Source organism: Heterocephalus glaber, unplaced genomic scaffold (genome assembly GCF_053883595.1).
Source record: "Heterocephalus glaber isolate CG9 unplaced genomic scaffold, H.glaber_assembly_v1.0 deba00001444, whole genome shotgun sequence".
Lineage (NCBI taxonomy): Eukaryota > Metazoa > Chordata > Mammalia > Rodentia > Bathyergidae > Heterocephalus > Heterocephalus glaber.
Window position 1 is genome coordinate 27,747,878 of NW_028258297.1, and position 24,275 is coordinate 27,772,152.

Below are 24,275 nucleotides of genomic sequence, written 5' to 3' on the forward strand. Positions count from 1 at the left end.
CAATACGATACTTTGTTGTTTTTAAAAGAACCTAAAAAGGGTCCATGTGGGTGAAAGTGTGGCTTTTGGAGTAACTCAACTTCTGCATTCCCCGATTTTTGTTTTTCTCAGTTTATTGGCAGGCGCATGGCTGAATTTCTCTGGGGTCTGAGGGACAGGGCTTTCATCAAGTACGGGAATGACTCAGCTGTGCACAGCTGCCGGCCCTTCGAGGACCAGCATACAGCCGCCAAGTGTTCATCAGAGGGCAAGAGACAGAGCTGTCGGTGAGGGGAAAATGAGCCAAGGAAGCGTCACTGACCAGGTGCATGCAAGATGTAGATGGAGAAGCAGGAAAGGGTTTTGTAATCAAATGCAAATAGATTTGAATTATTAAAAATTTTTAAGAATTTTGAGATAGTGACTTAGTCACTAAACTGCCCAGGCTGGGCTTGAACTTGGGGTCCTCCTCTTCTACCTTCCTTTCAGTGTACCACCTAAAGGCTTATGTTTCCGTTTCCAAGTGTAAAATGTCAGCATATTAGTAGTCATAGCTAACCTTTATTGCACACCTACTTCAGCCAAGTTGTGCCTCATATTTCCGTTTAAATCTAAGAGGTATAAAATATTATCATTCCAATTTTCAGGCATGAGCACTGAGGCCCTCAGAAAGTTAAAACAGCCAGGCATGTTGATGCACATCTGTACTCCCAGCACTGGGGAGGCCAAGGTAGGAGGATTGCCACGAGATTGAGGCCAGCCTGGACTACATAGCAAGACCCTGTCTCAAAAACCCAAATTAAAAAAAAAAGAAAATGTAAACAAATGAGTTAGCCTAGTGCATGGATGATACTCTATAAAGAATGTTTGTTTATAAAATGTTACCTTAGTTGATATGTTTAGAAGACAGTGCATTTCGAAAATGAGAATTGTAACCATCAGGAAGTTGTCTGCGCCCGTGATTTGGGGTTTTCTGATTAGTAAGAAAATGTGAATGAGCAGATTCAAGGGTCTCCCATTTCTGCATGAGTGGCAGAGTCCAGGGCAGTCCAGATTTGGTCAGTAAGTCACAGCGAAGCCCGGCACCCTTCGGGATAAATTCCCACCATTCCATTGCGGGCCAGTATGGAACTGAACTTGGATCCTCCCTGGCCCAGCTGACTCCAAAGTCTCCTTGGGCTCCAGAATGCTCCGATCATGTGACTCTGTGTACTGTTAGGAAACGGCTGTGGGTGGCAGGGTCAGTGGTTGGGTGCTTTTTAAACAAATTGAAATGCCAGGGAAGCGAGGTCTTTCACATGATGTGGAACTTTCTACGGATCATTCTTTCTCTTTATGGCCAGATGTGCTCCGGAGACCAAACTCATATCCTGTGTTTGCTTGCTGAGGAGTTGCAGAACCCAGGCACCTGGGAGAGATCATTTTGATAAAAGGAGCTGGAAAGCGCATAAGGCCAGGTTCCTAAAGAAAGCACAGCGTGGTAGAAACGATGTGCTAGTTGTGGAACTGCTGCTGTCCCGGCCAGGGTCCCTGGCTGTCATCCCCCAGGCGTCCGAGCCGGCTCACCCTCTGCTCAGAGAAGTTCTGACCTATCAGCAGTTTCTTCCTCCATGGCTCTCCTTTTCTGTCTGTTGGTCACTGCCTTTCTTTATAGTAACCCATCCAGCCGTTGCTGATCAAATCTCAGCCCTTCTTGGTTTCCTCGAAACTCAGAATCCTTGATAGGGTTTGAGAAATATCTAATCAATAGCTATAATTTCCCCCTTCTTTTGGTGATATGCGGATCGAACCCAGGACCTTTACACTGAGCTACATCCCCCGTCTTTTTCTAAGTTTTAAAAAATGTTGACACGAGGTCTCCCTAAGCCGCTAAAGTGCTCAGGCTGGGTTCCAACTTGCGATCCTCCCGCCTCAGCCTCCCAAAGCGCTGGGGTTACAGGTGTGCGGCAGCCTCAGCTCCAAGTTCTTTAGCTCAAGCTTAATCCTGCTTTCCTGACCCGAGGACCCCAGCCTTGCCCTGCCCTCACCCATGAGGGAGCGCATTCACAAGCACCACAAGGACCTTTCCCTGTTGCCAGAGCAGGAGGGGGAGCTCAGAGCCCCGACACATGGGTACACCGTGGCGCTGCGGTGAATTCATTCAGGGTGATCCGCCTCCTGCGTGTACTGGACCCTTTGGATTTAAAAGGAGTATGCCCACATCGTAAAAAAATGAAGTCATAGGGCCGGGGATTTAGCTCAGTGGTTCTGCTGCCTGCCTTGCAAGCTCAAGGGCCCGAGTTTGATCACAAGGACCGGAGTTCGATCCCCGGTACCAAACAAAACAAAACAAAAATGAAGTCACAGTTCTCCCTGTTGAGAAAAGAATCCTAAATATGCTCTGTAATTATTTTGACGCATACAGATAACCACAAAATCTTAACTATGGAGGACACAGGGTCACCCGGCGCCTGAGTCTCCCCATATGAAATACGCCTGGAACAGGAAGATCTACAGGAGAGAGTAGGGCATAGCGGTGATTGCCCCGGGGAGCAGAGGAGGGAACTCCACAGGCTTGCTCCATAGATACCAGCTTTGCTCTGGGGACGGGGAAGGTTTTGGAAATAGGTGGAGGTGGTAGTTGTACAACGAGGTGTGTGTACTAAATGCCATTGACAAATGATTCTTTTTATGTCATGTGAATGTCACCTCCACGTAAAAAGTACTCAGATTTACTCAGCATCTAGGAGCTCCATAGCCAGGCAGGGGACACAGGGATGCAGGGAGTTCTTGCTCCATGTGGGCTGTCAGCTACCAGTATGCCTGAGCAGGAAGTGCAGACGGAAGGGGAGTGAGGGGCAGAGGCCCGGAACAGAGCAGACAGTGGTACAGGGCACCAAGTAATCGAAACAAGGGAAATATTATAATTCCCAACCTGCTAGATATTGAAACACAACGGGTTTTTTTTGAAACAGAAGTTTGGGTTCTCTGAGATTGAAAAATGAATTTTTTTTTTTTGGTACCGGGGATTGAACTTGGTCCTTGCACTCGCGCAGCAAGTGGCGAAACTACTGAGCTAGATCCCCAGCCCTCGAAAAATGAATTTAGGAACAACGGAGATGAAGAGTAGGAAGAATTTCTTTCGTTTTTCTCAGTACTGGGAATCAAACTCAGGATCTTGAGCTTGCAGGTAGGGTGCCACTGAGCTATATCCCCAGTTCTAGGAATGATTTATTGAGGGAAAGACAGCTCCTGTGTGAGAGGGACAGGAGGGGCACTCGGAAGGGCTGTTGCCCGGCCACTCCACCTTTCAAAGGTGTTTTACAGAGCAAAGCCACAAAGTGAGGCAGGAACAAAGTGGGACAAAACTATAAGACCCAGTGGAAAATTACAAGGTGGGCATGAGGTGGGACAAAACATGACCGACCAATAAGATTACAAGTATAGTCACCCAGGTGATATTGATTATATGGGAAAACAAGTCACATAGCAAGGGGACAAGGAATTTCCGGAAAGGAAATGGGCTAGGGAGATTGGTGTCTATTTAGAATATCAGTCACCGCTCCGTATCTCCATGGGATGGAGGTGGGTGCAGTACCGATACAGGAAATAGTACCAGAGATGAAATATGAAATAGTATGTCTCCCAGCCTGTTAGCTGTGTGATACGCTGAGCTCTTGTTCTCTAGAAATCGAACAATGAATTCCAGGAACAGCAGAGGTTGAGTAAGAAGAGGGCCGGGGATGTAGCTCAGTGGTTCCACCGCCTGCCTCCCAAGCACAAGGTCCCGAGTTTGATCCCCGATACCTAAAAAAGAAAAAAAAAAAGAGTAGGAAGATATTTATTGTTTGTATTTTTGGGGGGTTTTTTGTTTTGCTTTTTTTGTACTGTATTCATTGATAGGGAAGCTCCTGAGGGGCAGGAGGGGTCCCAAGTGGGCAGCCAGGGACCCCACTTTACCGAGGGTACAACGTGGGCCACAGCCATGAGCATCCAATAAGGGTACAAGTGCAGTCGCCTAGGTAATGGTGTCCAATCGGGACACAAGTCACGGAACAAGTGTGGACGGAAAGAACAAGATTCTCCCAGGAAGTGGCGGGTCCAGAGAGGTCTGCTCACCACCCGGGTGGCTGATGTCTGTCTAGGCTTCACTAGGCCCAGTGTTCTTTAGGGAAGTATGCAGGTCAGGTCATCTTGTCTTTATGTTGAGGCCCAGTTTCCAACCCATGTGTCTCCCTCCAGTGCAGGTGCAGTGTGTTTCACCTTTGTCCTGCCTCTCGAGGGCCCGGCCCTATCTGACTGCCTCTAATATCTTTGCCTCATCTGTGTATCACAGCTCCTTTTCTCTTTGTATAATGTTAAGCAGTGAATGTGTCTCAGTTGCTTTCTATGCTGAGAGCCCAGCCTCATCTAACCGCCTTATAGTAATTTCTAACTAACTTAGCTGTCTGCAGTAATGGGCAGCAGTGGGAGTTGTGTCCGTCAAATCGAGTGTCCCTGCGTGTGCAGGGACTGAAGATTACAAGCAAGACTGTCACAGAAATGAATCAGCTAAAGTAGCAAAGTCTTACACCCTCGTCATAGACTTAAATGTCTTCCAGGCCTGTGCTAGTGTTGGGAGCAATGCTACATAATTCTAGGGATAAATCATTTGGTTAGCCTAGTTCTCTTGCCTACAGCCCAGCTACAGAATAACTCCAGTTTGGCCTCCGGTCACAACTGAGACTTCAGTGATCCAGTGATGCGGTGATTCTCCAGGACAAGAAACATCCTGGGAGAACAAACATCTGCTCAGTTTCTCATTGTTCTTGGACTGATTAACATCTTGTTTGCCGGAGATGTACTGAACTCTCTGCAAGCCTTCCGTTACACCTTGTTTATCCCAATGTGAACTATTGAACTCTCTGCAAGTCATTTGTTACATTTGTTTCTCCCGATGTACTGAATAAAAGGTGTGGTAAGCTGAGGGTTTTGTCTTTGCTGCCCAGAGCAGCACTGATCAAAACCAAAGCTCAGCTTCTTCTCGGTCTCATTTTTCTACCTTTTTTTCTACCTGTAATTTTCTACCATTTTTCTACCTGTAATTCTCCGTGTGCTGCCGTGGCTCGCAGGAGACCAGGACTAACTGCAGAGGTTCTGGTAACGTCCCCTTCCCCTGTCCCCTACATGCTAGGACTGGACTGAGGGCCTTGCTCATGCTAGGCGAGCACTTTAGCATGGAGCCTCATCCTCAAAGCTTCTTCTGTCACTTGGGGACAGGGTCTCACTGAGTTCCCCAGGCTGGGTTCCTGCTTGCAACCCTCTTGCCTCATCCTCCTAAGTAGCTGGGAGGGATTACAGTTGTGGACCCTGAGCCTGCATCCTGTGCTTCGTATTTGTGTTCCGGATCTTGGTAACTGTCAGGACCTTTCATGAGTCGGCGCTAAAAAACTACCACTTCCTTTATATCAAAGTGAACAGGGTGATATAAAAATGTAGGCTTTTTTTCAATCTATAGCTGTATTGATTTGGGGCCTAGATGCCCCATTCACATAAATGGAATTATTTTTTAGTTTCTTTTTTTTTCAATAAGAGGAATTGAACTCAGGACCTTGTGCTTGTGAGGCAGGTGGCAGCACCACTAAGCTAAATCCCCGACCCCTGTTTTTTGTTTTTTTAAAGACAGAGTCTTGCTATGTAGCCCAGGCTGGCCTTGAACTCTGGGCAATCCTCCTGCCTCAGCCTCCCAAGTGTTGGGATTATAGGTGTGTGTCACCACACCCAGCTTCTTCCACCTAAATCTTACCATTTTCAAGAACAGATGGATAAACCAGGTGCAGTGGTGACTCCCATAATTCCAGTTACTGGAGAGGTTGAGGCAGGAGTATCACAAGTTCAAGGCCAGCCTGTCTCAAAAATAATATGTGTATAATATGAATGAGAGAGATGCTTTTCTGTGCCACTTTCATTACCTTTTGTTGTAACTCCCTGTTTCACTATTTGAAACAATATATTAGGAGATAGTGCACAACAATGAATTTGATGCCTCAACCCCTATCAATCCCTGTACTATTCAAATTATTCTCCATTAAGGGCAGTTCCTTGGGCTGGGGGTGTAGCTAGAGGTGGAGCACCTGCCAGGCTGGTTCATTTCACACAGAGAGAGAGGTGGGGGCGGGGGGAAGAAAAGAAAGAATTTCCTTATATTTGTTAAAGCGCATCTGTTACATCGGTGATGCTTGCATAAATTTGTGAGAGCATCCTGATGTTGATCCCTGTGGATTTTTACGTGAATTTAATCACACACTCCCACAATACCTTGCAGTGCAAATATATGGCCAGGTAAATTTACAGAAGATAAAAAGGAGAGGAAAGAGAAAAATACCCGAGAAAGGAAAAAGAGCTGCAGGACCCAGGGGTTAGGAAAAGACTAGAACCTTCCTCAAAGTGATTGGACAAATTGAAAAAAAACACAAACCCATTACCAGCTACTTAAAAAACGTGAGGGGATTGAGGTAGAGCGAAGCTCGATTGGTTAACAGGAAGCTGTGGGCTCTGCATGTCTATTTATATAAACAACATTTGCTTTTTCCGTGGTGGGTTCTGCCCAGACCTTGTTGACTGAGCTTGCTGCTTCTGGTGCTACTTGACTGGTTTTTAAAATGAAGAAAGAGAGAGAAAAACACTGCAACCACCTGTTCCTCTCCTGGTCACAGGCCACAGAGAACCTAGCCCGACACTTTCCCTGATGCCGGGTTAGTGAAAACGCTAAGCCACACGAGAGTGTTGGTTGGCAGTGTTGCATTATTAACCAAGGCCGCCTTGGAGTTGACAAAGCCACAAGCCTGTCCGCCTCTCCTCCACTGTGCTCCTGGCTCCTTCCTTTCATCCTGAGTTTCCAGACCTCTCGAGACCCTGCCCCACACTTCCCGAATGAACTTGGAGTTAGGACCTGGAGAACCCGGTGTTCCTGCCCTGGGCTCCGCCTGTCACTGTCTCAGTCCTCCCTCCCTGGGGTGGGCAGTGAGGGGCACTGTGGCTTCTGACCAGATGCACAGTATTGCTTAGACATTTCACTTTGGCTACAAACACCCTGAAGCCCTGAGGGAGGAGCTTGTGGCTAGCAACTAGCACCCTTGATGTCACCAGAAGTAAGAGGCAGAGGTGGGGAAACAAGCTGGTGTTTGTACCATCTGCCGTGAGTCAGAAGAAAACTAAGAGAAAGTGTGCGTGGAACTCTAGTGAGCAGCGTGCACACTTGAATTTCCAGTTTGTTCATTCGAGGAGAAAGTGTTTTCTTGAATCACAAAGGTGAAATATGGGGAAGTCAGGCTCAGAGCAGGATCAGCTCAATTTGGGAAGAGAGAGTAAGGAGCAACATAATCTTATGGGAAGGCAGAGGAGGCATGCCTGTCCAGGACTCCAGGAAATCATTGATTTCCCAGTGGATATGTTGACCATACCCTTGAGTCCCAATGTTAATGATCCATTTTAAGACTTTTTTTTTTTTTGGTACCAGGGATCGAACTTGGGTCCTTGCACTTGAGCAGAATGATCCATTTTAAATCATTGTTTTCTTTAAAATAGAAACTCCAGGCCTGAAGTTGGACCTCTCAGGGCTGGAGTGCTTGCTTAACTAGCATGAGGCCCTGGATCCCATCCCCAGTGCCACCAGAAAATGTAGAGAACTTTACAACAATCAGAAACGCCAAAACATAGGAATCTGGTTGAGCAAAAGGCAAGAGTAAAGCGTGAAACTTCCCCTAGCAAGACTGCTGGATTTGAAGAGGGCAGAAAAGAAAAGGGCCTGTATGTGGTGGAGAGGACATCACCTGGGGATGTTTGACAACCAACTGTAGCATTGTGAAGAATGGAGCAGAGGAGAGCAGGATAGACACTGCACCAAGGTTGGTTCTCGGTTTTGAAAGTGGGTTAAAAGAGCCTGAATGCAGATCTTTTTTATAAACACAGGAGAAAAAAGGCAATAACCAGACCAAGGGCCAGTTTATTCTGAGAAAGAAGCTGGATAAAAATTCATGTTAAGATATTTAATTTGCGATTCGTACAATGCTGGGGCTGAGGTGCTGCCCTTGGGGAATGTCAGTCCTGTCTTGTTCAGCAGGCAGCCGGAGGGGCAAGTTCATGAGAACTTTTTCTTTTCTGTATTTTCCCAAGTTCCAAGCACAAAGTACCTTTTAAAATATTTCCTAAAATATACATTAGTATTGATTTTTCAGTTGTTGATTATTATGTTAAGTATACAAATGTATGGCAGACAGTGTAATAATTCAATACATGTATGCAGCATGCAATGATCATATCAGGGTAGGTAACAGTTCCATCTCCTTAAACATTTTTGTTTACATTTTTATTAACATGTAATAATTGTATGTACTTATGAAGTATGTGTGAGATTTCAATACATGTATACAATATGCACTGATCAGATGAGCTTCATTAGTGTTTCCATCTCCTTATTACTTCGGGTTTTGAGCATTTTGAAGAAATTCTTAGAAAATCTGTGCCTATGGCATCTCTCAATAGCAGCTACAATATGGATTTAATATGTTTATATATGAATATATGTAACTCTAGATACTATGTGAAGCAGAGATCCCATGAATTGGGTTTGTATGTGTGTGTATTTCTCTTTCATCAGTTGTACAAATCCCATTAAACTGAAAATACTTTCTTCTTTTTTTTTTTGGCCATCCTGGGGTTCGAAACCAGGCTAACGCTCATGCTAGGCAAGTGCTCTCCCGCCGAGCTACACCTCAACCCCTGTCCTCTAACAGCGAGGACACAGCCATAGCCAGGTGTACTGCCACATGCCTACTGTTCCTACTGCTTGGCAGGCTGAGGCAGGAGAACTCCAGTTAGGAGCCAGCCTGGGCAATTTAGTGACTTCCTGTCTGAAAATGAAATAGGGCCGAGGGTGCAGTTCCTTGGTGAGTTGTTGGCCTGGGTTCAATCTCAGCACCACGGAAGGAAAAGCAGGAATCTGAGCCTCATTTCACTAGTTTTCTCGGCTACATGAAAAGGAATCCAACGCCTATTGTCATATGTGACTTCTGTCTGCTAGTTCCTATTTGAATTCCACTGGCTTTTATAGAAAGGTTTTATTATTCAGAAAGAAGGGTTCGTTACAAATATTTGTCACTTACTAAAGTGGGATTCTGGTGGCCGGGAGTGTACCTCAGCATAGTGTCTGTCTAGCACGCAGGAGGCCCTGGGTTCAACCCCAGAACTGCCATGGTCCCATTGCTGGACTGAGGTCAATACTGAGGACAAAGCAAGCAGACCATCTTGCTGTGAATGTGGCTGCAGTATATCTAGGCTTTCATGTGCATTTAAATGCAGAGAATCATAGAATAAAAACCTTAAAGTAACAAAAGATGAGGAAATTAAACCAGGGCCTCCTAAAGAAAAATGCAGCTTTCTCTGAGGCTGCATGGTTACTGCCAGAGCCAAGATAAGTGTCTGAATGCTGTGTTTCTTTTCCTCTTTCATTTTAAACATTAGCCTATTGATGTTCAGATCTGCACTCCCTTCTTAGGACTCAACTTGGGATATTCTAGAAGCCATTTGTGCACTGGGGAACTGGTGAGGATGGAGGAGTAGCAACAATTCAAGGAAAGCCAGAAACATGAGTACAGTTTCACAAGGAGTTTAACCTGCTTTTTGGAGGTGGCCAACCCCAGCACCACCACACACGAGTAAGTAAATGAGACGTCACTTCCAGCCCTATTTCCTGCTGGGATGAAGGCTCGACAGACTGGCATTAAGAGCCCAAGTTCTGTGCCCGGCACTGTTCTCTCTGTAGCCCAGCCTCTGTGCATGGCAGAACACAGTACTGGGTCTTCGTGTATTTACCTGAGATTATAAACTCAGCTCTGTTGGAGAATCTCCTAGAAATCACCTACAAAAATTACCATCATCCATCTCATCAAGAAAACCTCCCAGGCAAAATTTAGAACAATCAGAGCAAAATAGTGAAAAAGAATGTGGAGAAATGATGAAGAGTTATTCTAGGAACTAGGAAAGGAATATAAATGAAGTTCTATGGCCAAAACAGACAAGAATAGCATCTTCCACCCTAAGATCTGTCTCTAGTAGATTTAATAGTTACTAACTCAGAGGCAGGGGCTGCCCTCAGTCCTGGAGCTCTTGCCTACCATGCATGAGGCCCTGGGTTCCATTCCCAGCACTACCAAAAAAAAAAGAACAAAACATTAACCTGAAGTTTATTCTGTTCTGAAAACTGTATGTAGAATGTTTCTATATCAAGCAGGTGATCGGCCTTTACCCCCTGAGCCTATGATACTGGAAAGCAGCAAAACTATGCAACGATTGTATTTAAAGTACTGAAAAATGAGATAAATGTTAGAGGCTCCGTGAAAAATTAGGGAGCAGGGGAAAAACTAGACATTATAAGTGGATTGGCTTGAGGAATACTGATGTCTATGACTGGATGGAGAAGCAGAATTCCCATTTTTCCTTCTTTCCTTTTTCCGATGATCACAGGCCCCGGGTCTCTGCGGATTCACTTCTAACAGGGTGGAAGTTGGAAGTAGTTGGAGCGACGGAGTCGCCTGGGAGGCAGACCTGCCCTCTGGCGACACAGCTCATCTGAGGGGGAACAGAGCGTCAAGCTGGGGGAGATGTAAGGACAAAAGACTTCACAGTGTGGTGTAGTAAATATGTCGAAGAAAAAAGGACCCAGGTCAGACCTCAGCTCTGCCACTTACTAGTTTCCACTTTCTAGAAAGCGCCTTACCTTTTGCAACTTCACTATCCCTTTCTGTAAAACCGGCAGGAAAATACCCACCTCCAGTGTTTGTGATATGACCGTGACCGTGTTCACCCAGTGCTAGTGCAGGTGGTGAGTGAGTGGCAGTTTCCTTTATGCCCAGCTCCCGAGTCTGCTGGTCATGGACCTACTCATCGAAAAGCGAGGCCCAGTCATTCCTCATCCATCTCAGTGTTTACTGTGTGCGAACAGCTAACTTTAGCAAGTCCCCTGAGACCCCGGAAGGTGCCTTGGTCCCAAATGTTCATCCTTGCCTCAAGGTGCTTCCCTTGCAGGTGGCTCCCACAAAGCCACCAGGGGCCAGGCCGCCTCCTCCCACGGCGGCGGGGACTCCGGCTCTGACTCAGCAGCCCGGATCGAGGCAGCTGCTGAGTCAGAACTTGCAGTGTCTGTGGCTTTGGCCCCAACCACAGCCAGCTTCGGGGCTGTCCACGGCCGGGCGAGGTGAGAAGTGTGTTTGTTCCCATCACGCCCAGTCTGTAGCCACACTTCGGACTCCTGTGAGATGATTCTTAAGAGTCTTTCTGCTTCTGCGATTTCACAGAAAGCAACGTAAATGCTTCCTGGCATTGGTGAACTGTTTGTAGCGTAGCCAATTTCTAAATGCCCCATCCAGGGCATAGTTTTTTATAGACCTCACCCAAACCTTACCATCTCCGTGTGCGTGTGTGTGTTGTGTGTGTGTGCGCGCACGCGAGCGCGTGCATGCGTGTCCTTTTCCTGATGGCCCTTAAAGCAGCCAGAGACTTAGAAAACTGTCTATAGAAGCGGGGGTCTCGATCTCGCCAGAAAGGGACCCAAGGGTCCGGCAGTTCTGCAGGTTCTGTGCATAGATGGAGTGCACTGCTGACCTTGTTTGTGTGGGGCTGCTTCCTGCAGGGGCTGACGGGAGTTGGGGGACAGAGGCCTCCTCCGAAACCAGACCTGACATCTGAGAGCCTTGTTTCCAGCCCTCGAGCTGCCCCTGCTCACCGAACACCCAGGCGCCACCTCACCTTTCATGGCTTCGTGCTCCTTACAGACCAGGCGGGAGCAGATCTCATTGTTGATGATGTACATACGCCGCAAGCTGCCATGGTCCCCATGTCGTGGTGGAGGAAGGAGACAGAAAAGGCCTGAGAGGGAGAACAGCCGAGGCCAGGGGCCTTCCCACTCATCCCTACCCGGGCTCCCTAAGCCTTTCAGGCTTCTCTGTCCCCTCGACAGAATGGAAGAGGCGGAATAGTATTGGTGACACCTAGCACATCCCGCTAGGAGTCGAGCTGAGCTCCCCTTTCCATTATTTTCTACTTTTGGGGCTTCTCTTTTGCCTCCGCCTCTTTCCATCCAGGGGTAAATCAACCTGCCAGTGTTTCCCTCCGGATCGTCCTCTCACAGCCCCGGCCTTCACTACTTCCTGGCATCTGTTAGCGCAGTCTCTGTGTCCCTCACCCGACTCCAGCTTCTAGTCAGCACCTTCAGGGACATCTAGGAGGGTTATGCTAGAATCCTCTGCCCATCAAAGATTGTGGTTCCAGTCTGGTGCCCAGAATCCTAGTACTGTGGGAGGCTGAGGCAGGAGAATCACAAGTTTGAGCCCAGCATGGGCAACTTAGTGACCTAGCAAGAGCTTTTCTCAAAATTAAAAAAAATTTTTTTTTAAGGGCTGGGGATGTAGCTCAGTGTGGATTCAACCTCTGGTACCCCCCAAATAATAATAATAATAATAATAATAATAATAAATAATTCCAATTCCACAGTGAACGTTCTGGCCTCTGACCCAAAAACACTACCAAGTAGAGAAGGCACCACCTGGGCCTCAGGCCTCACCTGGTGAAGCAGATCTGGTGGGCGCATTGCTTGATTGGCCGGTGCACTGAATAGAGTCTCGTACACGTGAACTTCTCATCTCGGCACTCTGAGGGAGCCCAGCACAAAGCACAGGGAGGTCAAAATCAGGGCAGCAGAACGCGGGCTTAAGGGCTGGGGGGAAGGAGACGGGGGATGCAGAGTGGTCTCCACAGAGGCCTCCTTCGACCCAGGCGCATGCTTCCTGCTCACCAAGAGCGGAAGAAGAGAGTGACTCAGGTGAAATTTAGGTGCTTCCCTACCTGCATGAAGAAGTGCTTAAATAATCGCTAAGCACTCTTCTAGGAAAAAGACCTTTCTAAGATTATTCACGTTGCACTATGAGGTATGAAGCCGAAAGGCTGATAACCTCATTCTGGAGAACCAGGTCTGGGCAGGTCCCTAGTTCTTGCCGCCAGCTGTTTCCCACCCCTGATGGGGATCCGAATATCAGCACTTCGGGGAAAGTGCTCGCATCTGTGATGTCTAGGGTAATGCGAGTCCTCGTCCTCAAACTGGTTTGCTTTCCCAATGTATTAGTCAGCAAATAAAGTTCCAAAGTGGGACAGCAAGAAGGGGTTTCGGGGACCATGCACCAGTGATCTCCTCTTTCCCCAGCAACTTTTAGGGTTGCGCTCATCTGAAACTAGCAAACAAACAACACTCAGTGCAGGGAGTGAACGGCACTAAAAATGCTCTTTGAGGAAGAGTTAGAAATGAGCTAGATGGACAATATAGTAGTGTCTAAAGAGCAAGGAGGTAAGGGATCCACAGGAAGAAAGAAAAGCCTAAGAAAAGACATGCCCAAAGTAACCATACCTGCAGTGGCGTTTTTATCATTGGCCAAAGCTGGAAAGCAAAAATTGTATTCGGTTATTACCAATTCTAGGAGTCACCATCTGTAACTGTGAAGCTGCTTCACTTGGGAGCCCCTTGGGGTTGTCATACATAGGGAGCAAGTGAGTTAATAAGTCTCAACAAATTCTAAAACCCCCAAGGGGCTGACTTGATCCACAGAACGGAAGAGATAGGGAGTTAGGATGGGATTTTGCCTTTCTCCTTTGTCTCCCGGAGAGTTGAAAAATTCATTCTATAGTGATATCTTTGTGTTGTTCAAAACACAAGTGGAGTGTGGTGGTGCACACCTGTACTTCCAGCACTCTAGCAGGCTGAGGCAGGAGGACTGGAAGTTCAAACCCAGCCTGGGAAAAGGAGTGACTTAGTGAGAGCCTGTATGAAAATAAAACATGGGGGAAAGGGGGTAGGGATGTAGCTCAGTGTAAAGGCCCGGGGTTCAATCCCTAGTACTGAAGCAACATTTTTAAAAAATGTTAGAGCTGGGGATTTAGCTCAGTGGTTCCGCAGCCTGCACCACAAGCGCAAGGGCTGGAGTTCGATCCCCGGGACCCCCCGCCCCCCATTCAGAGATGGTATTTTGTATGTTGCCCAAGGTGGCCTCCATCTGTGGGCTCAAGTGACCCTTCTGCCTCAGCCTCCCAAGTAGCTTGGGACTGCAGACATGTGCCACCATGCCCAGTGATGCGCCAATATAGTGGGAACACAAAGCCGACAGCCATATGCCCCAAAGAGCTTGGCCCGGAGCTCAGGAGCAGACGTCCCGGCCAGTAGCAGATCCTCCTGTGGGTCAGACCCACCGTCATGGGCTCTTTGCTAAGAGCATGGCCAGGGGCAGGTCCTATCCGAGCCTGGCCTCAGCAGCAACTTCAATAGGGGCTTAGTCCTCGAAATGGGGAGCTGGCCGAGGAGAGCCATGGGAGTTCTATGGGAAGTGTCACCGGAAGAGCTCCTCGGGGGGGGGGGGGCCCAGCAAGGGTGCCAGGTGACACCATCACCCGAGGCTCTAAGGCAGGTCTCTGCACTGAGCATTTCCAAGACTGCTTCCAGCCCAGACTTTGGCAGTAAGCTCCAGGTCTCTTGACCCAACTGCCCTCATATGCAAGGGTTATTACGCTTTTCAGAGTCTCCAGCTTCCTGATGTCATAAACTGGCCACTTTCCCTCTGCTAGGCTGATTCAGGCCTCCAAGAGTCCTGCTGCCACCTGCTGCCTGGACGTCACCTGACTACTGCTCTCCCACTGTGCTGTGGTTACCTCTGCTCGCCTGCCTTGGGATGCTATCTTTTTTTTTTTTTTTCGAGGCAGGCTCTTGCTATGCAGTCTGAGCTGGCCTTGAACTCACTATGTAGCCCAGGCTGGCCTGGAACTCATGGTGATCCTCCTGCCTCAGCCTCCCACATGCTGGGATTACAGGCATGCACCACCACACCCAGCAAGCCTGCTGTCTTTTAAGGAGAAGCTGTCCAGCATCCTGCAGGTTTCCTGGGTTCCAGGCTGGTCTGTCAAATCAGTCTCTGCTCTGGAGGCTCAGGTCGAGGGAGTGGAGGTGACCCGTGATCTTTCGAGCCTACAAATCTGATTCGATTCCTCCCTTGCAGAAACCTCTTTTTTTTTTTTTTTTTTTTTGCAGTACAGGGAAGTGAACCCAAGGCCTTCACAATGAGCTGCATCCCCAGTTTTTTTGTTCTTGTTTTTAATTTGAGATAAGAGTCTCATCAAGTCACTAAGTTGCCCAGCCTGGGCTTAAATTTATGATCCTCCTGCCTCAGCCTCCCACAGTGGTAGGATTATAGTCATGAGCCAGCAGGACCAGATTCTGTTTGGTCTTTATTTCCATCTGGTGCCTTTTGCATAAATTGTTTTCTTTACCTAAAAGTTTCACTTGATTCTCTTCTACTTGCCTTTCGGGAAGCAGCTTGGCCAGCAAGCTCTCTGCCAAAGCCTTTCCTTCCCCAGGCTGAGCGTTGTCAAGGGCCCCTGGTGCCTCCCACAGCTCCTCTGCTCACCTGGATCCGCGTGTTACAGAAGTGAAGAAAGCTGCCTATGCATTTGTCCAGCTTGTCTCAGACTAAGATAGCTAGTAGAAGAAATTCGGTTTTGTTCACCTTTATATCCTCATTTAGTAGCAGGCTTTCAAAAGTGATTTGTTAAAAAAAAATCTGAGTGTACCTCAGTGGTACCATGCTTGCCTAGCATGCATGGGGTTGTGGGTTCAATCCAAAGCACCACAAAGATAGATTAAAAATAAAGGGGCTGGGGATTTAGCTCAGTGGTTCCGGCGCCTGCCTTGCAAACACAAGGTCCCGAGTTCCATCCCCAGTTCAAAAAAAAAAAAAAGTAAAAATACAGACATAACTAGTAATTAGTCTCTCCTTTCCTTACTTCCTACCACTGTCCCTTGTGCCTTGCCATTTAAAAACTCAGTTCCGAAAAAAAAAACAACTCAGTTCTGGCCGGGGATTTAGCTCAGTGGTTTTGCCGCCTGCTGCGCAAGAGCAAGGACCCGAATTTGATCCTCGGTATCAAAAATAAATAAATAAATTAAAACTCAGTTCCCCTCCTGTGCCAAACTGCATTTTGCTTCGCATCTTTGATCGTGCTGTTACTCTTGAGGTGGAAGGACCCTCCCCTCCTCGAGCATCTTCATCTTGCCATGAGTTCTGGAAACTTTGAGGAAGACCAAGTCTTGCGTGTATTAAACACCTAGCAGAGTTCCTGTTTGTTTAGGGCTCAAAATGCCATGCACATAAACGCAGCTGCTCTTTTCTACTCTGGCTCCTCCCTCCGTGGACTCTGGGGAAGCCCAGCCTGGCCCGGCCCTGGATCCCAGGTCTGAACTCACCCAGCTCATCTGTGGAAGGCTCGATATCAGCCAGAACTGAAAAGGCACAAAACAGCAGGTGTGAGGAGAGCTTTGAATTGCAAGAAGGAGGTGGGGTGGGACAAGGAAAATGGAGACACCAGGTCAGGGGCAAGACTGCAGCCTCGTTTCTGAGCTATGCCCAAGGAACCCAATTCACCAATGCTGACTGGGAAGGTGTTTCGAAGACTATCGGTCCTGCTGATTGCAAACTAAGTTTTGGAAGCTTCTGTTACCCACGCCTTATGTTAGCTGCCAATCCACTTTTTTCCATTTAGAGACCTCTTATTCTTCTTATTCCTCTGTCACCAAGCAGCTCTTCCACAACCCCTTTATCCAGAACTAAGACCACAGAATTAATTAAAGATCCAGAGCAAACACGGAGACTATTGACAAGACGGCCATGTCTTTAGGAACTTCCGTGCGACTTGCCTGTCTCATCAGTAGAAGGATCATTCACCAGATCTGCAGACACAAAAGAGGAAATGAAAACTGGAGGTTGGAAAAGTTGCTAACAGAAGCAGGACAAAGGAAGGATTGTCTAAAAGGAGACCAAAAGGATAGAAATGAAGTCCTGCAGATGACCAGGAAAATGCATCCGAGGAAGCCCGGGAGAAGTGTAGGGCGGGCATGTCCACTGCCTCGGAGGCCACCCCAGCTCTTCCCAAGTTCTTCTGATCTTTGCTTCCTTTTGGGAATTCATCCTCCTCAACCTTCCTGCCCCCAGCATGATAGCAAGTAAGTAAACAAGAAAGGCAGCTCACAAGGGTCATCTGTGAATGTTTCTTCAGTCACGTCATCTGCAAGGGAATCAGAGAGCGTTTTCTGAGAATCCTGTGCCCCTCAGAAGGGAAACTGTCTAGGACAACATTCAGCGTGGAGCCCACGGCTGGCTTTCCTTGCCCACCTGCAGTAATTGGAATGGATTGATGATCTCTAGACAATACTTAGATAAAATTAAAATTGCTTATACCAAATACACTGAAGTTTTATGTATATGGTGCTAAGAATGGAACCCAGGGTCTTGCATGTAATTATTGAGTATTGAATTACATCCCCAGCCTGCTGTCATTACATTAAAAGCAAATTACAAGGCAGTGTTCACCAGGCACGGTGGTGCACACCTGTAATCAGAGGGCTGAGGCAGGAGGATCGCCATGAGTTCAAGACCAGCCTGGGCTACATGATGAGTTCAAGGCCAGCCTGAACTACATTTGAGACCCTGTCTCAAAAAACAAAAACAACGGAGTGTTAACATTTCATTAAATTTATATTTACTTGAAATTTTAAAAAATTTATTTTTGCACACATGCAGTGTGCGTGTGTGTGTGTGTGTGTGGTGCTGGAGTTCGAATCCACAACCTTGGACACACTAGGCAAATCCTGTACCATTGAGCCACATCCCCAGACTAACATTTCACTGTATTTTAAAAATGTTTATATTTTTGTTTTACACGTTTAAGGTGTGCAGCATGTTTTGATATACATAGGTGAAGCCACATGGTTGTGGCAGTCAAATTAATATGTCCATCTCCTCACATAGGTACGCATACTCTCTGTGTGTGTGTGTGTGAGTGCCACCTGAAACTCCTACGATCTATAGTCATGTCACAAAACTTTTAATTTTTGTTTTGTTTCTGTTTTTTGAAACAAGGGTTCACTATGTAGCCCAGGCTGGCCTCGAACTCGCAGCAATCCTCCTGCCTCAGTCTCCCGAATGCTGAGATTACAGGCATGTGCCGCCACCCTCGGTTTAACACTACATTTAACAAACATTTGCAATTAACCTGCAATGTAGTTTATAGTCATAATCCATTCTGTCCACTAGGGGTCAGCAAATTCACAGTTTGCTTTAACTTTTTAACTTCAGAGTCCAAAGTTAGATTTCAATCCAGCGAAAATAAGCATTTTCATAAAAGCACGTCAGAGTTATTGGTACTTGCAGGAGACGTGTAAGTAGAGCATTCCATAGGCGTGTCCTCTGCTTGTCTCATCTTTTATTTCCCTAAATTCCAGATAGAATGGTTGTGCGTGTGTGTGTGTGTGTGTGTGTGTGCGCGCGCTTGCACTGGGGTGGAACCGAGGGTCTAGCACACGTGTTACACATCTGGCCTGATTAAATGCTAAGCACTCTGCCACTGAACTACATACACCCCAGCCCTGGGCCTCTTTGTTTGAAAACTCAGTACGAGCTTTCTTCCAGAGCAAGTTTTGCTAAAAGGAATCCGCGTCAGTTCCAATCCTGTTGTAGTTTATTTGAAAAACCAGTGAACTGCATCGCTGTGGGGACTGAGAGGTGCTGAGCCCGGGGCGGGGCGGGGGCGGGGGGGGGGGACTCTGTCCCGCCCAGTCCCTTCCCTGCTGAGGCAGAGCCCCCCTTCTCCGTGTGTATCTCAGTAAACCAGAGTTTGCACCGGGCCATCGAAAGGGCAGGATTTAATCTTCAGCCGTCTGCATCATAACCTATACAGTTTCTGCCGGGAAAGCCTCCTGAGGTCATAAAGTAGGACTGGGCCTTAACCTGAGTAGAGAAACCAGTTCAGATTTTTAGTTTTGCTAGTGCCGAAATCTTCCCTAGATTCAGAAAGTCAGAGAGTCAGGTGTTTTAACGAACAACATATTTTTATCCTTTTTCTCTTTTTCAGTACTTCAGGGCCTCACTAAGTCACTGAATTGCCTGGGCTGGCCTCAAACTTGTGATCCTCCTGTCTCAGCTTCCCAGAGTGCTGAGATTACAGGCAGAGGCACCATGTCTGGCTCATTTTTATCTCCAGGACCCAAAGCAAGAAATATATATTACATTGGGCCCCATAAACACCATGCATGCAACAGAAATAAATTTTATGTAATAATACTTAACTTTTGCACAACACACGCAACACATTCTGATATATTTGTTTTAGTTTTATCTTAATTTGTTTAAAAAAATGATGAGCCTTCAATCCCAGGTACCAAAAAAAAAAAACTGATGAGCCACTAAATGCTTTTATGACCCATTAATGGGTTTCATGCTGCTCTGCCCCATCCTCCAATTCTTGAGGCCTGGGAAAAGTACAGAGACAAAGTGGTATTATGTAGGAAGCCTTCGGGGAGGGCAGTTTCCATCATCAGAAGGAAAACGTCCCTCAGGAGCCAAAAGAACCAAGTTCTGTCCAGTCCTGCACAAGTGTGCTGTACCCAGATGGCTTTTACCCTGTCTGTGTTTTACTTTGTGTACACAGATAGACTAGAGCTTCCTGAGACTGGGGTGCAGTTCAGTGACTCGGTGCTCGCCTAGGATAAATGGATGAATAAATCAGTAAAGTCTCGCCACCCCACCCCCAACACTGGAGATTGAATCCAGCATCTTTGCCCTGACCTGCAAGCCCCAGCCTTTTAAATTGCTCAGGAGAGGCTCGAACTTGTGATTCTGCCACCACACCGGGTTCCCCTAAATTATCTTTTAAAAAGGGCTGGGCTGTAGCTCAGTGACAGGGCCTTTGCCTAGCATGCGCGAGGCTCTGGGTTTGACCCCGGCCCTACAAGACAGGGTCTCACGAGTGGGAGAACAGGCGGTGGAAGCAGCTGAAGCCCACCCTGTTTCTCCTACCTGGGCAGTGTCGCTTTCTATCCTAGCACAGGTTCTTAGCTCCTACAGTTGTCTACAGTGTCCTGCTTAGAACCCCGACACAGCCCGTAGCCGAGGCCTCACCCACCTCCTCGCTGACCGCTGACCCCCGCAGGTATCCAGCCTGCAGCAAAGGGAGAAGAGAGGCGTGAGTGACCCAGGCTGGTACCCCATGATCCTCCTGCAGGACCCAGGACCTGACGGGAGCCGGGTGTGTTCAGCGCTGGTTTCTTCCCCTGGGGCTCAAGGTCGCTGTCCTCAGTACTGCGGGTGGTGTGTGCGAGGTGCTGAAGGACACATTCCCGAGACCGGCCTCTGCGGGCCCTGACCAGGAGCCTGGAGCCGCAGTCTCCTGGTCAGGGCCCAGTCTCCTGGTCAGGGCCCGCAGAGGCCGGCCTACTCCTCCCTCCCCTCCACAGCAGCTGAGCGTCAGTGCCAGTCCCGTTGTCCCCGCTCCCCGGCCTCTGCCCCATGCAGGGACTCACCAGAGGGGACGAGGAGCATGGCGAGGAGGAGCAGCAGCGCCCTGGGCTCTGAGAGCAGCATCTGAGGTGGGAGGGAAGGCATGATCCAGGCCAGCCTGGCCGCCAGAGCCCTGATGGTCTAGGAGTCCTCCTGCTTTCTTAAGACTCAGACCCTGTCTCTCCTGTTTTAAAATACTTCATTCAACACGTATTCTCCCTCACATCTGATCTTGGGTCACTTGCCATTATTCTCACTCTTTTCCACCAAATCAGAGGGTTTTGTTTTTTGAGACAGGGTCTCACTGTTTCCCAGGTTCACCTCAAACTCCTGGGCTCAAGCAGTCCTCCTGCCTCAGCCTCCTGAGAAGCTGAGATTACAGCATGCACCATCACACCTGCATTCAGAGGGATGTTTGTATTCGAAACAGTTCATTCCCGGCCCTGCCTGGTGGCCTGTTGCCCGTGAATGACCTTCTTGTCACGTATCTGTATCTTTTTTTTACAGTGTCCACTTCATCTGGCCTTGAATTCCAGGGCTAATTAGGCGGGGTCCGCTCCGCACAGCTCTGAGAGGGGACATTCCTCAGTGTGTGCTTCGCTCACACACGCACACGCGCATGTGCGCGCGCGCGCGCACACACACACACACACACACAGACACACACGCATGCACACGCCCTCTCTGTCCTGTCGGGGGTTTTAGGATCAAACCACTCACCCTCTCCGCGCCTGTTCTTCGCACTCTGTGCTCTGCTGCTGACCGCACCACTGTCCTCCGCCTGGCTGCTCTCTGGCTGGGACCACAGAGCCGAGCCCCGCCCTGGGAAGGGCTTTGGGCTGGACCTCCTCTGCAGCAGAGCCTGAGAGGGAGCCAGGCCGGAGCACAGGGTGCAGCGTTACACGGCTGGGCCGGCCAAGGGAGCAGAATGCACAGCAGCTCACGCCCTCCTTCCCCAGGGCCGACCACCCTGGGAGGGGCTCCCCACACCCTCCTTCCCTCTTGCCTCAGGGGTCCCCTCTTCTTTAGGGTGTGGCACATCACTGGGCTTTGTTTCTGGCTTTCTTCCTTTTTTTTTTTTTTTTTTTGAGCAAGGTCTTGCTTGGTAATCCGGACTGCCATTGAACTTGCACCCTCCTGCCTCAGCATCCCCGTGCCAGGATTACAGAAGTGTGCCACCACACCCGGCTCTTCTTTCCACATTTGAATCCTTCCTCCATCCCCCTTTCTCACTGCCTTTCTTCTATTCCCCCCTTTTTGGGGGTACTGGGACTAAGCTAGGGCCTTTCCAATGAACGACATCCCCAGCTCTTTTTTGGTTTTTGAGACAGGATCTCACAAAGTCTCTAAATTGCTCAGGGTGGGATTACAGGCACTGGCCATCACACCTGGCAGAGTTTCTTTGTTTTTAAGACAAGCTCTCGCTATGCAGTTCAAGCTGGCCTTGAACTCAAAGCAATCTTCCTGCCTCAGCCTCCCGAGTGCTAGCATTACAGGCATGTGCCACCACCACCAGGCTGTCTTTTTCAACATCAAAAAATTCATGTTTCTTTATTCTTTTCTTCATTTCCTTTTGTGTGTGTGTGCGCACACGCGCTGGGATGGAAGCGAGGGCCTTGCCCATGTGAAGCAAGCATTCCACCACTGAGACACATTCGCAGCTTCTGCCTCTTTCTTAACCCACACATTCAGACTCTAGTTTGTACCGCTGGGAATCTTCCATTTATTCTCACAGCCAAGCAAGCAGACACCACGTACGGTTCATCCAAGAGAAAGGCTGGCTGTCTTGGGGTATAAAAAGTTGAGGCATTCAGAACTCTCAAATGCAGAGCCACCTGACGAGAGCTGCCTGCCTTGTTTTGTCTTTGGCTTTGTTTAGGCTGTGACTATGTCTAAGCTCTGTTTCTGCTATGAATCCTAGAGTCCGGAATCTTAAAAACAAATTTCATAAGACGCCCAAAGAAAACTGGGAGAAAAGTTCATTCCGCTTGCTTTGCTATTAGTATTTTCCCTCAGGTCATGGAATGGATTTCACTCACAGACCCCAGAATTTCCCAGTCTTGTATCTGCTCTGCTCCCCAAAAGTTCTCAGGCCAGCAGAACAGCCTGCTTTGGAGGAAGCAGACTTGAATTGGAAGCTCAGGTCTGAGGAATGTGTCACCCTCGAGGCAGTAGAAATGGGTGCATTTCAAGTTACCTGCCAGCTCTATTTGCCTACCCTGCACCTCCCCGCTGAGGTCAAGGACAGAAGGAGGAGGGCAGCCGGAAGGAAGGAAGGAAGGAAGGAAGGAAGGAAGGAAGGAAGGAAGGAAGTCGGTCTGGTTGGGAGAAAGGGACAGCAGTGGACGTAGGAACAAGCGAGCTGCTTCCTAAGCGCCCCGCGTTCCTCGGAGCCGGGAAGTGTCCCACCCCGGGGAGCGGGGTTCTGGCCCCCAACCAGGCTGAGGACAAAGCCCTGCCCTGCTGCTCTGCCCCGCCTAGAACTGCTCTTCCTCTCTCTGCTCCGCGGGGGTGGGGGGTGGGGGGCAGAGCTAGAAAACAGATGTGACTCCAGCCTGGGGAAAGCCAGGGAGAGGGAAGGTCGGGCAGGGGAGGCCTGAGGGAGAAACAAACAAACAAAGGAAACGCAGATGCACAGCAGAGCTGAGGAGGGCCCAGAAGACCATGCTCGCTTATGTTTTCCTGAACTGAAGAGAGATGGGGAACAGGGACTCGGGCCAATCGCTCGGCAGCGAGAGTGATGACCTCAGTGGGCGGCCTGGCTGGGCCGCGGGTGGGAAACCTCCCCAGGCGGTAGGAGGGGGCCCTCCCGGCTTGGGGTGGAGCCGCAGCGGGGCCCAAACCTGGGGACCACAGGAGTCAGCCTGCTGAGGGGGACCCCGTGTGTCCCGTGGTGTTGGGGTGCCCTCTGGATGGCGGTCGCGGGGCCCCTTGCTTCTACACGGCTCCCCGTCTGTCTGCAGAGCACGAGGCTTGGAGAGACTCCGAGTTCTTTTCCTCAGGGTGATTTGGTCAGCTCTGTTCTGTCACGCTGTTTACTATTTAATTGAATCAAGTCTAAGTTAGCAGCAATGCCCAGAAAAGAGCGAAGGCTGTCTGCAGCCGCCAGTCGGTTTTCTGAGGCCCTCCGGAGTCAGAAGTCGGCACTCCCAGCCCTGAATCCCAGCTGCAGGAATCGACTGGCGATCCGTTAATAAAGCCAGTCGGCAGTTGAGTTTCCCCCGGACATATGGAGTTTCTAGAAAAGGCCTGTGGAAGTCTGTGAATTGTAGCTGAGGTTTCCCAGTTCATTGTCATAACCAGGCAGACATTTGGTTTTTTTAGCAATTCAGTACAAGAAATGATTAAGCAATTTAAAAAAAATAAACGTTCTGTGGGGAACAAGTAAAATGGAAAGGGTGGCTGAGATGGGAGGCGGTAGCTGGGTTTCTTCAGATGTTTTTTGCCTGTGAAGAGTACACGCATCAGTTGAAAGCCTCCGGGCAAATGTACAGAAACATGACCACGGTCTGATCTGACTAAATTAAATCCAGGGGCTAAACACAAAAAAATCCCATAAAAGGAAGGGAAAGATGGGGCGGGAGGAGGGGCGGTGCCTGTGAAGCCTGAAGAGTCAAGGCCAGTGGCACAGCTGGACCTAGATGCCCACAGAGTCGTCCCCTGGACGCTTGGGTGGGGGAAGCTTCATCCATCAGAGCCCAGCTTAGATGTCACTGTCTCCTCCCCAAATCCCTTCCCGACCCCCTCTGCTTTTGAAGAGCCAGTCATTCCCCCTCCTGAATTGACTCATCCATTTTATAATCTCATCCCCATCCTTGCTGAGTGATGACAGGGTTTACCTCATGCCGTGGGAGGCAGGGAGCTCCCTGGTGGCAGGGTGAGGTCCTACTCATTCCTAGCTGACATAATGGGCAC

General features: G+C 48.7%; 1 protein-coding gene across 11 annotated transcripts; it reads right to left on the bottom strand.

Moving 5' to 3' along the window:
- Nucleotides 1-7,924: 7,924 nt before the first annotated feature.
- Nucleotides 7,925-21,153, bottom strand: Mfap5 (microfibril associated protein 5). Of its 11 annotated transcripts, none has more exons than XM_004869516.3 (10): nt 21,081-21,144; nt 20,384-20,444; nt 19,987-20,022; nt 17,056-17,091; nt 16,724-16,756; nt 16,274-16,309; nt 13,394-13,423; nt 12,557-12,644; nt 11,743-11,816; nt 7,925-10,566 (listed from the first exon to the last, which is right to left on the bottom strand). In XM_004869516.3, exons 2-10 carry the CDS (start codon nt 20,442-20,444, stop codon nt 10,487-10,489), a joined length of 474 nt encoding a protein of 157 aa, XP_004869573.1. In that variant the 5' UTR covers nt 21,081-21,144; the 3' UTR covers nt 7,925-10,486. The 11 variants fall into 11 exon arrangements, with proteins under 11 accessions (XP_004869573.1, XP_021103765.1, XP_012922757.1 ...); XM_087214141.1 differs by having other exon boundaries at nt 10,165-10,566; nt 11,743-11,862; XM_087214140.1 differs by having other exon boundaries at nt 10,165-10,566; nt 12,557-12,709.
- Nucleotides 21,154-24,275: the final 3,122 nt, after the last annotated feature.

Excerpts from the sequence above, each read along its gene's own strand:
- Mfap5 (XM_087214136.1), bottom strand. The coding sequence starts at position 20,444 with ATGCTGCTCTCAGAGCCCAGGGCGCTGCTGCTCCTCCTCGCCATGCTC. Across the intron at positions 20,023-20,383 it reads CATGCTCCTCGTCCCCTCTG|GCTGGATACCTGCGGGGGTC; the intron begins GTGAGTCCCTGC and ends CCTTTGCTGCAG. Across the intron at positions 13,424-16,273 it reads GCCTTCCACAGATGAGCTGG|CTTTGGCCAATGATAAAAAC; the intron begins GTGAGTTCAGAC and ends TTTGCTTTCCAG.